We start from the raw sequence: 16,259 nt of genomic DNA on the forward strand, positions 1-16,259 counted from the left end.
AAGATAAAGTTCGGAAAGAGCCTTTTACTCGGGGGTGGGGAAATCATCGTCCAGCCACTCAATTATCACGTTCACCCGATTATCCAGGAACGGGTTGAATAAGTCCGGCTCGCATCCTCGGAGATGTCTTTATCTTCCAGCCATTTGCCTCCCTTAGAGAATACCTCGAATAAAGGGTTTAGGAGCATTTTTCCTCTAGCTTTCCATACATCGGTACCTATGAAACGGCCACCTTGGCGCCCACGGCGTCCACGGTCTCCATAACGATTGTTTCGACCTCGGCCTCGACCTATGTTATTTTCCGCTATTCCGCTATAACCTGCACCAACCTTGTGGTCATTTGAGCCCAAATTCAAAGGGTTACGAATTCCCCGACCATATTTCCCTAATCCAAAGACCTGAATAAATCCATTCGAGAGTAGCACTTTTCCCGCCATAGTTGCGTGTCTCGAAAGCTCGGTATAGCCACCTTTGCATTTGGTGACACATGCATGACAGATACAATGTCAAAGGTGTGATAACTCAGCTCCTCCTCTTTTGAGGGTTCAATGTAAGGGACCATCCCTTTTAAAGTCGCTCGATGTCCCGTCTCGCCATGGACGGTGATCAACTCGACCCTTGACCACAAATTTTAACTTTTGATGCAGAGAGGAAGGTACCGCTCCGCACACATGAATCCACGGTCTTCCCGTGAGCAGTGGTGAAGGCGCTTGAATATCCAACACTTGGAACGGTATAGAGAAAGTTACCGGTCCAATGTCAATGTCCAGCTCAATCTCTCCCACAACATTCTTGGAGACTCCATCAAATGATCGGATGGTGGCCTTGGATGTCTTCACAAAATCTTCATTGATCCCCAAGCTTCTCAAAGTGCTTAGTGGACACAAAGTTGAAAGCGGAACCATTATCAATTAAGACGTGAGGCACCTCTTTTCCGTGACACCTCACGCCTATGTAAAGGGCTTTGTTGTGGACCCGCCCTTCTTTCGGGAAGTCTTCGTCCGAGAAGGATATCTCGTCCTTCGAAGGATAGCACCCACAAAGTCTCCCAATTGCACTTCGTTAATTGTCTCTCGGAACATGCACCTCATCCAAGCACCTTCAAAAGGGCGTCTTTGTGCTTTTCAGAATTTTTGAAGAGATCCAAGAAAGGAAATCATGCGGGCATCTTCCGCAGCTTGGTCAACGACATCATATTCACCGGTCCTCACGACCGATTGCAACTTCTCAACCTCTTCCGCAGCTTGGGATTCTCTTTCGTAATCCACTTCTCTCGGGGATAACATCTTCCGGATCTCATTATGGCGTCAATCTCGCCCGTTCCATAATCCCAATGAACCGCCCTTGAGTTGTACTCTTCCACAAAGCGGTAATTTAATCCTCACCGGTATGATCTTTTCTCGGTAGTGATTCGGATGTTGATGGTTTTTCCGAACTAGAAGCTTCTAACTCCCGCCTATCAACTTTGTTCAAATCAATCACGAAACGAATTGGGGCATCTATCATCCCAATCATCCCATCCTCATGAACGTCATCGTGGTTATGTTCTAGACCTGGCCTTACCGGCGTGGCATTTCCTTTATCGAAATCCCTCTCGCCTTTCTCTTCGACTCTCGGGATGATCCCTTCAATCCTCATGCCAATCTCCACCAGATGTTGGAACGATGAGTACGTGTATGCATACATGCGATCAAAGTATTCCGCCGGAAGTGACTTTAGTACAAACTCCAGCATTTCTCTCTCCGACAACGGCGGTTGCACCATCACGGCGTGTTTCTTCCACCTTCTTGCAAAGAGCTCAAAACTCTCATCTTCACCTTTCCGGATATTCAACAGATTAGCCTTAGTGAAATAACCTCCGATTCCAGCTTCAAAGTGTCGTATGAAGTGCTTCGATAAATCCTCCCACTCGGGACCCGGCCTAGATCGATTGATTGAAACCATACCAGCGAGGCCCGTTAAACTTTGTCCAAAGTTCCGAATCGTTGTTTCGTCATCTTCTTGGTGGCCAACCATTTGGCGAAGATAGTATGAGACATGCGCCGTAGGACACCCGGGCGCCATTATACTTCGTGCGGAAGACCACTCTCGGGTTCACACCTTGAGGCGGGACGTTTCTTGCTTGAGTAAGTGGCGTAATCAGCTCCTTCAACTCATCCATTTTCCTCGACACGTCATCTCCTTGCTCTTGAAGTAGAGCGATCTTTCGATTCTCGTGTCTCCATGGTCCGCCGTATCTCCGTAACCGCATGCTTTCTTCTATCGCCATAGTATTCCTTTTGGTTGTCGATTGCGACAAATCTCGCTACCATAGTTGTTAAATGACACATATGCGTCTCCCGCATTAGAAAGTCGCATATCGACCTCTCGATTCTCCTGTTCATTCCGAGGAGCCGCTTGGTCCTTAACTTCATCGATCGTTCCCACAAATTCGTCACTTGTGGGGTCATCCATTCCACCCCACCCATCGGGGACTACATCTCCAGAATTGACAAAGAAACTCTGGGGCGCCGAATATAGCACTTTAAAGTTGTACCCACCACTATCTTCCCCAGTGTTATCAACTATTTCGCCCCTCTCTAGGGCTTTCGCAAAAATCTCCTGTCGCCTCGGCGGGCCTTATCCAGACGGACTTCATATTCGTCTATCTCTTCAATTTCTTGACCATCTTTGACGCTCATCAAATATCCCGAGGGTATTTTCAAAAGAGCTCCCTCGTAGGTTTCATTGCGAACTCCTCGACAAAGCATGTTTACCGCCACGTAGGTTCCCTTGAAAGCGACATTTTCCATTCTTCCTATGACACCCAAGCTAATCAATTTTTCCAAGCAAGCCTCTTTTTGCTCTCGGGAAATACTCTCTCCTTCCGGGTATTGCGAGGCTAATGTCAAGACATCCCGCATTTTATCCATATTCACTATGAACTCCGTAACCTCTTCCTCTTCATCTCCAAAGATCGCGTTCACCTCACGATGCTCGTGTAGCGGGTTCCGCTGCACATTCGGTTCGGCTTTATCAAATTCCGTAACTTTTCCGTCGATCAATGCTTGCACCTTGAATTTCGGGAGCGAGACAGTTATCCGCGTTATGCCCCCTTTCTCCCATATGGTATACGCACGTCCGGGGTCTCATCATACCCAGGAAATCTTGGCGGGTGAGCTCGAGGTGGTTCTTTTGCAACTAAACGATTCTCCAAAAGCATGGGTAACAATTTGGATAAGGGTCGGGGTAGTGGGGTGAAAACAACTGGGTTTTTCTTTCTGAATTCCGGTGGTTTGGAAGCGGTCCAGGAGGACGTTCCTTGGGTAGGAATTGAAGGCGAGAAATTTCGGGCTTTGGCGGATTAGGGACAAAAGCTACTTCTCCAGTTTGCTCCCTAATATCCCTTCTCAAAGGGTATTGGCGTTTGAAAGGCGCCTCGGGTATCTTCTTCTCTCTGGTGCCCACTCATGACGCTCTGCCACCTTGATTGGGTGTGCAAATGTCCGACACCCGCAGGTGTTCACTTGTCGAAAAATTCAAACGGAAGGGCCTTGAGAAACAGATCTATTAGTTCATCTTCCGGGACGGGCGGTTTTACTTGCACAGCCAAATGCTCTCCATCTCTCGGGCGTAGGCGCGAACGGCCTCGCTCTTTCCTTTTACCTGTCCTTAAAAGGTCCTCTCTAGTTAGGGCGGTCAAAGTGTTAAACTTGTATTGCCGAAGGAACTCGTCCGCGCGTTTATCCCAATCGGCGAGCCTCTCTCGGCTCCAATTCAATGAACCACGCTAGGGCTGCCCCGGGATAGGCTTTCCCGGAAAGTGTTAACCAAGAGTGGAATGTTGTCGGAGAACTGCGACATTCGACGCAAGTAATACTTCAAGTGCGCCTTGGGACACCCGGTCCCATTATATCTTCTTACAAAGTCCGGCTCCTTGTAATCAGCGAGAACCTCTATCTTTTCGAACGGTGCAACCTTGTCGAATCTCGAGAGCTCATAACCTTGACTCGCCAAACACTCTTCGATCTTAGCGAGCCTCTTAATTTCCTCTTCCATTTTGAGGACTTGCTTCTCCTTTTTCTCCGGGTCAATCACAATGGGAGGATCCTTAGGCGGTCTTTCCGGATTCGGAGTTGGATTAGCGGCGGGCGCCGGATTAGCGTTTGCTCCATCGGATGGCCCCGCGGAGCTTGAGAATTAAGGTCAACGGGTATCTCCCCGGCTTGCAATCATCATTGCCTTCATCTCCGCCACCATTGTGGCGATCACATTCATTTGATTCTCCGGATTACCCACACGAGGTGCGAGCTCTTCTTGTTCCATCCTTAACTTGCGCGTTTTACTACGAGTCCTCGTATTTATCACTCACCTATTTTCAGAATATCAAATCGAGTATGGGAAATATTAAAGGATTGGAGACATTGATCCGTGGTAATTGACTTTTCTATATGTATGCATGAAATGCTCATAAAAGAAATAGTATGTATTCATTACAAACCAAATTGTTCAAAAGTATCTAAAAGATAACAAATATGTAAAATCTAAATGGGGGAATGGATCTATCCAAGTCGGGGCGCTTCCACTCTTCTTGCTCTTCGATCCATCGGAATCCCATAAGTATGGGTCTCCTCCCTCTTCGATATCCACTGCTCCGGATCTTCGGGAATGTACGGTTCTACTCCCGGTACATATGGTACTATGTACTCCGGCTCATATGACTCTACTTCTTCAATCCGAGGAGATACGCACTCGGTACATATGGCTCTACCATTGATTGGCGATACTCCTTAAACTTCTCGGATATACTCCTTGGAGGCCCCGTGAACGTTCATCTCATCGTCCAAATAGTCCGGCCATTCAACTTGTTGCAGTGGGGAATTCTTCAAAGCGTGAAGAATAAGCTTGATCCGGCCCGATACAACTCCTTTGTTTCCTTAGTGAGCTTTCCTCGTATCATATCGAATGAGAAGATCCGGGACAAACATCCGGTGGTATCTCTTGTAGAACTCCAAATTGCCTCACCACTCGAATGGGGTAATATGCCACAGCGCCGGTACATCCCAATAAGGGGATAGGGTTATCTTCAATACCCGAAATGCGAGCTTCTACGATCTTGGGCCAAGTCAAACGCCATCTAATATGCTCGGGTTTCAAATTGTCCAATAGCTCAACCCACTTTTTGAATGAGTATTTGGGTACAAGGGATTGACACTTAAGGAAGGATCTAAGGGGGTGAACGTGCTCATTGATCTCATAACACCCCACCCGGAGTTGGAAAGTCTTTATATGAGAGGTGAACCACAAGTGGAGTAATCCGCTAGACGCTTGGAAAACAGCCTTTTTGAAGATTTGGAACGATTCGGGGAGAGAAAAGTCTCAGCTAAGATCATGTACGAATAATCCCGGTGACAACACGCTTGTCTGGCTATATGGGTTATGGAGGGGTCAAAAGTAGTTCTAGAAGTCGGGAATAGAACGAATGCAAAGAAAGCCAAAATGAACACCTTTCCCGATTTATGACCGGTTTCGGTGGGTAGAGAGGAATAATTATCGAAAAGGAACGAGAATGTGAACTTGTTGGAATTGGACTTGTAAACTTTTTCAATTTCGGAAGTTTTAAGGCGAAGGAAACTCGATAACGAACGAGTGGAATCCATGTCCAAAGGGGGTTGAGCTATACGTTCTTCAAATTTGGCCCCGATAATAGCGGTATACTCCTCAAGCGTAGGGGTCAATTCCAATCCTCGAAAGTTGAACGTCATTGTTCGCGCGTCCCATGCCTTGGCTAGTGCTTGAATGAGCGCCGGTTGGTATTCCACTTTGATCAAATCTACAAGTCGTCCCAAACGTCCTTCCACATAGGCTTTGTTGACGATGTCGAGGCGATCCCACCATATAGCGAGTTCCTTGCGCGGTATTGGGATGACTTTGATGTCTCCATTCCCCATGATCTAAGAATGCAAAAATGATGATCCTAAAGTCAATTACCACAGTTTAATATGCATATGCATGTAATGTGATGCAAATGTGCTAACCAAATTCCATGTCATCTTTTGGTAACATGAGGGTCAACTACTCCCACTTGACCCAAATAAGCCAAATAGGGTAATTATGGACCAAATCTCACCCAAAGATGGCATGTAATTTGATTAGGATCGTTTAAGCGTAATCGGGGTAAAAGGTCGTTCACAAATTGACAACTCATGAAATTTACAAGTCTAATAAAGTAAAAAAGATAGAACATGATAATATCCAGAGATGTTCGGACAATAAATGTCGATGAAAGTACATAATAGACTCAAAATATAATGAAACCTAGAAAATGCCCCAAAGTCGTACTAATCTAGACGGTGGGAATGGTATCCTCGTCCGATGAAATCTCTACTATCTCGGGAAGCTTGATATCTTCTTCATTATCGGAGGATATGGTGATAATTTCCTTCTTCTTAATCGGAGAATGTTTTGGGGCCGTCTTGGTAGCATGAGGCTTCCTCGCCAACTTCATGTACAATTCCCGATTCTTTCTTTCTCGCGCTCGAGCTCCAAATATCGTCCACATCGGGTATAATCGCAACTCTCGCTACGGATGCGGTTCCGTCCGTTGAGCTCTCGTCCGTGAACAAATCCGAAAACTCGGAATGTAGCGGGTACTCGGTCCTCGCGTCGAATGGTCCTCCGCTCCCATGTGAATACATCGGGTGCATCAACACGACTTTGGGGCGCCATCTATCCTAAAAAGGAAAATTTGACTTTCAACCCCGATCACTTAAACGATCTTACAAATTGTGATGATATGTAGTGGAAATGTATGATATGCAAAATTTAAATTTACAAGTTCAAAATAAAAAGGGTAGAAAGCCTTACCAACCGATGTTACTCTTTTTTTGGTTTTTGGTTTTAGGTATACCAACCATCCATTTCACATGCGCATGAGAGACAAGTGAGGTTTAACTCTAAAGAAATCAAAAAGGCTCGGGTATGGACCTCAAAAGGCTCCCGCTATACAAATCGATGGGCCGCCCACAAGCGCAATCAAACAACAAGTGGGTAGGACCATCAATCTTGCATAGCGAGCGGGATCAAATATGGTCAACCCAAGTGCAATCAAACACAAGAGCTTCGCATACCGATCCCTATCTATGGCGACCTAAAAGGTGATTTCGCGGCTCGGGTTTAGGCGCTTGTGTGTGCAGTGTCGTGATCCTCGAAATATGCAAGACATGCACCACAATTTATATTCAAAACACCGCTTCAAAATTTGCATAAATAAACAAACAATCCAAAACTCCATATCTCGCATCAAAAATGGTTAGCACGTACGCCACCCCTTATAACTCCCATCTCGCATCAACATTTAACACTTTTTTTGTTAGTGGACGTACCTCATCTTCAAGAGCATCTCCGTAAAACGAGGTTAGAAAACAATCAGCATTTTTATCGGCTTAAATCCTCTTAAAGTATTCCCCAGTGGAGTCGCCGGTCTGTCGCGACCCTCCTCCTGGAATTTCCTCATTTCCCGGGGGTGGAATAGGGCTAACGAGCCGATCCCTCCTTTTTATAGGCATATATATATATGGGGGATCGCGAGTCTCTCCCAAGACCCATTACTCGAATCGCGATGTCGGGTAAAATTTTTCAAATATCGAAATTGACCTTGTGTGGTCGGGTGGCATGTGCGAGATGTACATGCAATTTGGAGTCGCCACCGATCGATTTATTGGAAGGTACGATCGGAAAACCTTACCGAGCGGTCGGGAGAAACCGTTCGGTTCCGCGAAAACCGTAGATTTTGGGTCCGGGGATTTGGTTACGCCAAGTTTCATATTTGACGCCCTTTCGGTTACCGATGTTGATTGTTTTTTTCTAACCTAAGATTTCGTGCGGATGCGATATCGGATGAGGTAGGTCCTAAAAGAAATCCGAGTATTCATGCGGATGGGAATTTTCTATCCTAATCAATCACAATCAGAGGAATTAATACGCAATCAAAATCATTACAATCGATCAAATCAATCAATCAAAGTTCAATATGTCTAAAATGGCCCTATCGGCCCACACAAAAATCAATTTTGGGTATCGGGGTGATTTGGTAAAAATTTGGGGCGGAAGGCCCGTAAGGGTAGAATGGTCATTTTTGGGAGTTCGGGACCCAAAAATCACAAAATTAGGGTCGGGCCGGTTGAATGTGGCCATTTCCTATTTTTTTGTGATTTTATGGAATTTTTCTAATTTTTTCTATTTTTTGGAATTTTCATTTATTTTCTAAAAATATTTGGAATTTTCCGGATCGAAATTAATCAACCCTCGAAGTCTCAAAAATTTTCGATCCAGACTTTATGAGTCCCGAATCGATCTACAAATTTTTAGAAATTTTTTTATGAAAATCCGGGAATTTTTATGAATTTTCTAAGTATTTTTACAATTTTTTTTGGATTTTTGGAAATTTTCTTTTTATTTTTTTATTATTTTTTATTAAAGAACCGGACCGGGTCAACCCGGTCAACGGCCGGTCAATCCGGTCCGACCGCCCGTAAACTTACTCTACACCTATACGACACCGTATACGTATTTATCTATTTATTTTTGATTTTCTAAAACTAATTTCTAATATTCGAAAATCTAAGAAATAAATGGACGGCCGAGATCAATCCCGTGAATCGATCTCGGCCGTCAACTCACAATTAAACAAAACGACGCCGCCGCCGGACTAACGAACGGACGGCCACGATCTAACCTAGATTGAATCCGAGCCGCTCGTTCCCTACACGCTCTAAACGACGCCGAATCGGTTAAATGGACGGACGGCCACGATCTAACCTAGATCTAATCCGAGCCGTTCGTCTCTCCCTTAGACAAAACGACGTCGCACGCCTTAATACCTTGAACGGCTGCGATCAATCCTAGATGCAATCCTGGCCGTCCACTCCCTATCTACTCTAAACGACGTCGCCAAGACTCTAACAAACGGCACCGTTTTGATTTATTGAATTATTTACCTAATATATCTAATATCCGAAAATACAAAAAGCAAGATCCGACGGCCACGAGATCAAACTCATATAATAATCCCGGCCGTCGGATCGAGTCCGAGTCGCTCGCTCGCGCCAACGGCCGAGCCGACTCGGACGTGAGCCTGGTCCAACCCGGGGAGGACGCCACGTCAGCTCATTGACCCTGTTTGACTCGACACGTCGCCTTGTCGTCTTCAACCTCACGACGACGCGACGAACGGCCGAGGTTTCCCGGCGAGATCCAACGGTGAAACCTCGGCCGATCAACCTCAAACCAACGCTAATTTACTCGCTTTCACATCCGGATTAACATACTCTAAGATCAAGCAATTTCAACGGCTAAAACGTGAGAATCGAGCTAATCACGATTACGGCAACACAAGTACTTCAATCAAGCAACACAGAGCATAACAATGGAATTCAAGCTTTAAACACGTTAATATAGAGTTAAGGACACTTACCTCGGGCTCCGATCGAGCCCGGAGTTGCTAGATACGCCTGGCCGAAGTCCGACCGGGACGAGGTTGGTTGGAGGTTTGATTCGACTCGATCGGGCAAAATCAATGCGAAAGAACAATGCGATTGTGGTTAGTGAGGTTCGAAGGTAAAAGGCACACATCAATTTCAAAGATTATACTCGAGAGCGAGTGATGCCATAGTTGCACAAGAACAAAGCTTGAAGTCGAACTCACCGTTTTTGGACGTTGCAGGTCAATCCAGGCGGCGCGATTACTTCCTTGATCTTCAGGTGAGCTTCGGGAAGTGGTTTCTCAGCTCGAGTTGGTCTGAATCGGCCGGACGAGTGACTCACGATCGGAGCTCCAAGCGAAGCCAACTCAACACTCGCGAGAGCTTCTCTCTCTTAATCTCTCTCTTTCTCTCTCTATTTCGTTTGCCTAGGCGAGCAAATGAACCTCTCCCTCTAGTCCGGAATCTTCCTTGGCTTTTATACTCGATTTTCAAAGTTTGGCGCGCACGGTGAAGGCTTCGCCGACTCACTTCGCACGTGCCCACGCGTGCGAAGTGAGTTGAACGGTGACGGAACGGGCAGTGTTCCGTCCAAGTCCGTTTGACACTCCGTGCGCGAATTGAGCTTCAATTTGGGCGTTTTGCAAAATGTTGACTTTCCGCCGGCGCTGAACCTTTGACCGGAGATTCAGCCGTGCTCCGGCGATGATTGGCTCGCCACCGGCGCCAATCGACGCTCTTCGACCCGGACAACCAAAGCCCTCTATCAATTGAACGAACTAGAGTCGAATTGGCTCTCAATTTGGTGATCAAAATCCACTTCCAAATCTGCAAAATGGCGCGGCCGAGAGGTTGAAGAAGGCATTTGTTTGGACCGGTTCGACCGGTCCGACCAATGGTGACCGGTCCGAACCCAGGCTCGCACAATGGAATTTTACAATTTTCAAAATTAAACGAAATTGAGTGGGAATTTTTGCAATTAAACCACAAAATTGGACTTAGGGGCCTAGATATTATCTGGAAATGCAATTTTGCCCAAAATTTCCCATCGATTTATATGAAATCCCCAAATTTTTCTAAATCGGCAAATTGGGGAAAAACTCAATTGGACGTCTAATTGATAAAATTGGACTATGAGACCTATGCCAATAGATTCAGAATGTGTTAAAACCCTAGGGGTGATCCAATTGTGTATAGAAAATTGCTCAATTGAAATTAATTTCAAAAATTGCAAAGTTGAGGGACTTAATTGCAAATAATTTGGGGATTTTGCCTAATTTGTGCAATTCGCGCAATTTAGGGTGCAATTGATCAAATTGAAGTTCAAAGGGACCACAATTGAATGTCTAGACTTAAAATGTGCAAAAATTACAAATAAAAAGACTCAATTGGTATTTTTTGTGCAAATTCAACCTTAGGCATTGTGAAGAAACACCTAAAATTGAACTCAATTTTCAATTTTTCTTGAGATCAATATAGAAAGGGAATTAAAAGAGAAATATTGGACATTTTTCTGTATTTTTGTGACCTCGAAAAGTATTTTTTATGATTTTTCAAGTATTTTCTTATTTTCCTAAAATATTAAAAAAAATGCGAAAAATATGAAAAATTATTTTTTGTTCCAAATTGGTTCCTTAAGCTTGGCCAAGGCTTCCAATGTTGATTTTTTTAATTTTTTGATTTTTTGTGAATTTTTTAATGAATTTTGGAAAATAAAACTAAAGGAAAACCGACTAAAAATTCAGGTGTCAACAAAGGTTCCCTTCAATTTCAATCGCTGCTTTGTCACAAGCTTTACTATCGTACACAAAATGAGCTCATGGCCATATGTCTATAGGAGTTTGATGATGCTAGTGTGATGATGCTAGTGTAGCGATGCAACGGCCGATGTACGGAGGGAAGAGGTTTATTTAACCTTACTTATTAAATACAATCATTCTACCCGATTTAATGAAGTCCTGAGTCTATTTCAAAAAGTGCGATTTAGTCATTTCACTTGAAATGGTTTAGGTGATAGCTAGGAAGTGATCATGCGAGTAGCAAATAACATAGGCGAATGCGTTGAAGTGATGACTGAAATGACCATAACTTTTTATAAAAAAATTTAGGACTTAATCATGTCAACTAAAAGGTTTAGTATTTGATTACATTTTGTATTTATGGTGTTTTACTATGAAGAGAAAGACTACCTAAGACAGGTGTATATATATACTCTATGCATAGTATTCAACTGATCATGGAGCAATTCTCCCTTTAACAAACTGATTATTTTATGGCTTTCGTCGGATTGTCCTTGGTTAGCATCCATTGACTAGCTTCTATCTCGTACAGTATGTTCGGATGGACTGATATCGAAAGAAGGAAGGAGATTTTGCTAATCAATAGGCAAAAATGAAAGAATAGAAAAGAATAAACTAAGCTATTGTTGTGTCCTGTGGAAGCGATTGTGATGTCAAGAGTCGAAAGGAAATTATTTATCCGAAATCATCCAACATAGAAAGATTTAGAGATCACTAAAAACTGAGTTTTATAGGAGTTCTAAGGGAAACAATTTTGATCATAACTTTTTTCTCAACTTAGAACAGGGTGGATCTCTCTACAACACTACTTTTCTTTCCTTCCTTTTTCTCTATATCCTCCAACCAAAACATTGTTCCTGGATAAGATTGTCTTGAATTGAAGGATCTGAAAACAAAAGCACGAATAACCAAAAAACCGATAAACTATACCTCGGGCTGCTTTTCGGATGCAGCAATGTGTAAGACGGTGTCACCGTTTTGGTCTTTCCATTCCAAGATTCGTGTGAGATGGACTCGCTTAAGCCATCCAAACAAAACCTTGAATGCTTCGTTGTTGCCGGTCCTGGCGGCAACATGAACCGCAGTCTCGCATTGGTTCGTCAAGTCTTCGATGGATGATTTGCAAGCAGACAAGAATTCGGCCAGGAGTTCCAGAAGCTCCACGCTGTCCCACCCATTGTCTCCTTTTTCCCCGGCTACAAAATGCAAAGGGGTGATCCCGCCCCTTCCTCGGACTCTAACCAATTCAGGGTTGAGGGTCATCAGTGCCCTCACAATGCGATAATGCTTCTTTTGCAAAGCCAAGTGCATGGGGCTGTGACCCCCTCGATTCAGCTTTCGAGTGAACGGCGGCTTCAAGGTGGCTATCTCCATGGCCACTTTAGTTTTCCCCTGCTCTGCGGCAACGTGTAATGGAGTATTTGGGAAGGGGCCCTGGGATCCATGATCTAAGAGATTTTCGTCCTCCTCAATTAAGCTATGGAGCTCATTGACACTATCAGCTGCTATTGCTTCTTGAAGGCTCATTGTTTTGAGGAGGGAAATTGCAGGAGAAGAGGGGCTTTGCTGGTTTGATGATGGATGGAAGGAGTGGCGAGCATGCCAAGTCATAAATAGGGCCATAGTGAACGCAGTCAATTGGTCGGGGGATATTTCTCTTTAGAGAACTTACATGCGAAGTTTCGCAATTAATATTGTAGTCTGATTTTTCCTGTTGTTTTTTTGTCGTTGGGTGTCATTTCTCCGCAACTACTTGGAAGTTGTGGGGAGGACCGAGTAGCAGCCGAGGCTGTCTTGACGAATCGCAAAGATGGTATCTGCTTAAAACCGTGTAATCTTCATTGCTCGAATCCCACTAACGGCAAACTCGATAATCTCATTAGAGCTTCTCAATAAAACTTTAACTCTTCAATTGACTAAATGTCCAAACTTATCCCCATTGTCAAGAAGATTAACTCAATATCTACTTTTCTTTTGGTCAGAAAATCCATATCTACAACCTGATGAGTCATTTGTGGGTTCTTCATCACTTGTTCCTCTTTAATGCTATTGGCAATAGAGTTTTCAATAATCATAAATCAGACGAATGCCATTAGGAGTGAGCGATCAAATCTGTTCAATCCAGGAACCAGCCCAAGCCAGCCTTAGCGGTGGCAAGTCGGTTCACACAGGAATCGGTTCAATTTCTGGATAAAAAGATTGGCCGATTCTATATCCGATGGATTTTACCGAAAAAATTGGCCTTGCAGACGGGTTTTCTACTAATCCCAAGTAATCTTTTTACTCTTTTATCCTAAGTAGTATTGACACTGACACACAACGCGCAACACGACATGTACTTATAAAAAAATAAATGGTGAGTTCCTTCTTATTCTTTTTTTATTAGGGATTCACAATTAAGTTTTATTGGGATAGCTGGGTATATTAATGTTGGGGATGGCTGGGTATATGACCTAAGTATATATATATTTTTAACAAATTTACATTTTCACCCTTAACTTAATGAAAATGTTTAAAATTGACATCTTACGTGTTGAAATGGTGTGTCGGAATGTTGGACTCGCGTGTCGTTAGCGTGTCCGGAGTGCCGACCACATGTTGGTCACATGTCGAAGAGTGTCGGACACGATACGTTGACCCCGGGAGAGTGTTGGTACTTTCTAACTTTTATTAGATGCCTTGCCGACTCTCTCTCTCTCAGTTACTCACTCTTCCTTTTCAGCGGCTCGATCTCGACTTCGATTGAGATTAGCCACTCTCCTCTCCACTCCGAGGTGCTTTCTACATTGATTTCGTTTTCGAATTCCTCGTGGAATGGCATCTGAACTAAATTTCCTCCGCCATCTACGGGATAATCCCCTGACTGCGTGTGAGGAGCACTAGTGTGGCGGGTGGTAAGGTCAAGATTTTATTTAGCCTCGAAAGGTTTCTTCGAAAGCTGAAGAACTCCTGCCACTTGAACGCTGACTTTAAGAGAGATTGGCTTTTGAGGAGTGAAAATAGGCTTTTCATACCTCACAATGCTCTCTTTTCTCTTTTGCTTTTTCTGTTTTTTGGCTTTTTAAGGTGAGGTGGGCCACGAGTAGGGGCGAGCAAATTGGAATTCGGTGTCTTCTTACGGCGAAGACTCCATACTGTGAGACCGTAGCTAGAATTTGGTACAATTGGTGGCGGTTCTTGTCTAATTTGGAGTATAAGTCTGGTTTCCGTGCGGGGAGGAGTGTCAAAAAAGTCCTAAACTTATTGTATTAGTATTAATTAAGTCTTAAACCTTTTGCATTTATACCAATTGAGTTAATCCGGCCAATTTTGACTGAAAATCGCTGACATGAACGTCGACTGTCCTACGTGGCAAGGCTGACGCTAACTTGGACATTTTTTCATATTATTCTAATATTTCAAATAATTTTTTAAGCATTTTTTGGTTTTTATAAAAATTATTTAAAATATAAAAAAAAATCATTGCATGATCAGATTCCTAAGGTGAATGGAATTACATATCTTTCTGGGATTCATGTGATAAATTGATGGCCGTGGAGAACAATCATCGACAGCATTCTAAACCTTACTGAATGCATGGGATTGGCTCGCCAGAGGGAATGCTTGGATCTCTTCTTGTTAAGGATGAAGGGAGATGCTCTGTTTTTTGTGGGATCAAGTGCAAGTTAAGCAGAAAATAGCAGGTAATTGTCACGAGCCTAGAGTTGAGGGTCGACTCGACCGGTTGGGGCATGAAAACCTCAGCCCGTGTCATAAACATAAAATGCCAAATCTATTAAGGTCGTGATTTTCGTGGATTGATGATCGAGCTGAGGTGCCAAAATTGAAGTTTCTTATTATCCTTGGTAACAACACCCAAAAGAAGATTGACGCTTTAATAGTTTCCTTTCATAAGATAGTTGATGCGCCTCAAGAGCAAGAAGTCAAATAATTTGAAATTCCTTTTTGCAAAAATGATGCTAGTAATTCCTAAATTGGGAAAATTCCATATAAAGGCCCCAAGTGCTCTTAATTTTTCAAATATGGGCCTAAAGTTGACTTTGTTTCAAAGAAGGACCTGAAGTTCCCTCATTGTCTCAAATAAGGACCTGAAGTGATCGTAATTGTTTTAGATAAAGGACTGATTTGCTGGCTGGCCAACCGACCTAATACTTCGGCCTATCAAGGGCTTTTTTTGTTGTTGTCAATTTACAATTTTAACCGAATTTTTAATTAAATTAAATTAAAAATAAAAAACTAAAAGAAAAAAAAAAATAGAAGTGTATCCAAGTCGGAGGGGCTGCCTGTTGCCTATGGTCGCCCCATTGCCGGTGGGGCAGTAGCGATGGCAGGTTGGGTCGTTGGCATCTTGGCGGCGACCATTGCCCTGATCCGGCAGAGGGTCGTGACCCTCCCCCCGGACTTGGGTGAGGGCCAACGACCCTCTCCCCGCTCTCGGCTCTAGTTGGTGAGGTCATCAAGGCGTTGGTGACCCCGGTAGCCATCGCCGTTGCTCCACTAGCGTTGGGGCGGCAGTCGCAAGCGGGAGGGCTGCCCTCCCGCTTGGTTTTTGTCATTTTTTTTTAACTTTTAGTTTTTTTTTTGAATTTTTAAAAACATAAAAAAGGAAAAAAAATAATAAAAATTAAAAAAATAATTAAATTACGAAAATGCACCTACCAACTAGTGAGCTCAAGCTCTTTTTTGAGACTATATGACCACTTCGGATCCTTATTTGAAGCAATATCTTCTTTAGATCCTTATTTGAGACAATGATGGCATTTTAGGTCCTTCTTTGAAACAAGGACAACTTCGGGCTCTTATTTGAGAAAATAAAGGTACTTCGGGCCCCTTTTTTGTAAATTTTTCCTCGTAAATTTTGATCTAATGTGTAACATAATTTTGAATTTTTGATATGTTTAATATGATCTTTAAAATACTTTTAAATATTCAATCTAGTCTATCAGCTTTCAATTTGTTTAAATATAGTCTCTCAACTTTCCATAACAAACTCGAATAA

At 43.5% G+C, this 16,259-nt stretch overlaps 1 protein-coding gene across 1 annotated transcript in view; it reads right to left on the reverse strand.

Moving 5' to 3' along the window:
• The window catches only part of LOC115732960 (ankyrin repeat-containing protein BDA1-like), a 28,652-nt gene extending 15,865 nt beyond the window's left edge, over window positions 1–12,787 (reverse strand). Inside the window, exon 1 of the mRNA XM_048284865.1 lies at window positions 12,191–12,787. Coding sequence (XP_048140822.1) covers window positions 12,191–12,787 — 597 coding nt within the window. The remainder of the gene's footprint in view (window positions 1–12,190) is intronic.
• Between the last annotated feature and the right edge of the window lie 3,472 nt (window positions 12,788–16,259).

Source organism: Rhodamnia argentea, chromosome 9 (assembly GCF_020921035.1).
Source record: "Rhodamnia argentea isolate NSW1041297 chromosome 9, ASM2092103v1, whole genome shotgun sequence".
In the NCBI taxonomy this organism is placed as follows: Eukaryota; Viridiplantae; Streptophyta; class Magnoliopsida; order Myrtales; family Myrtaceae; genus Rhodamnia; species Rhodamnia argentea.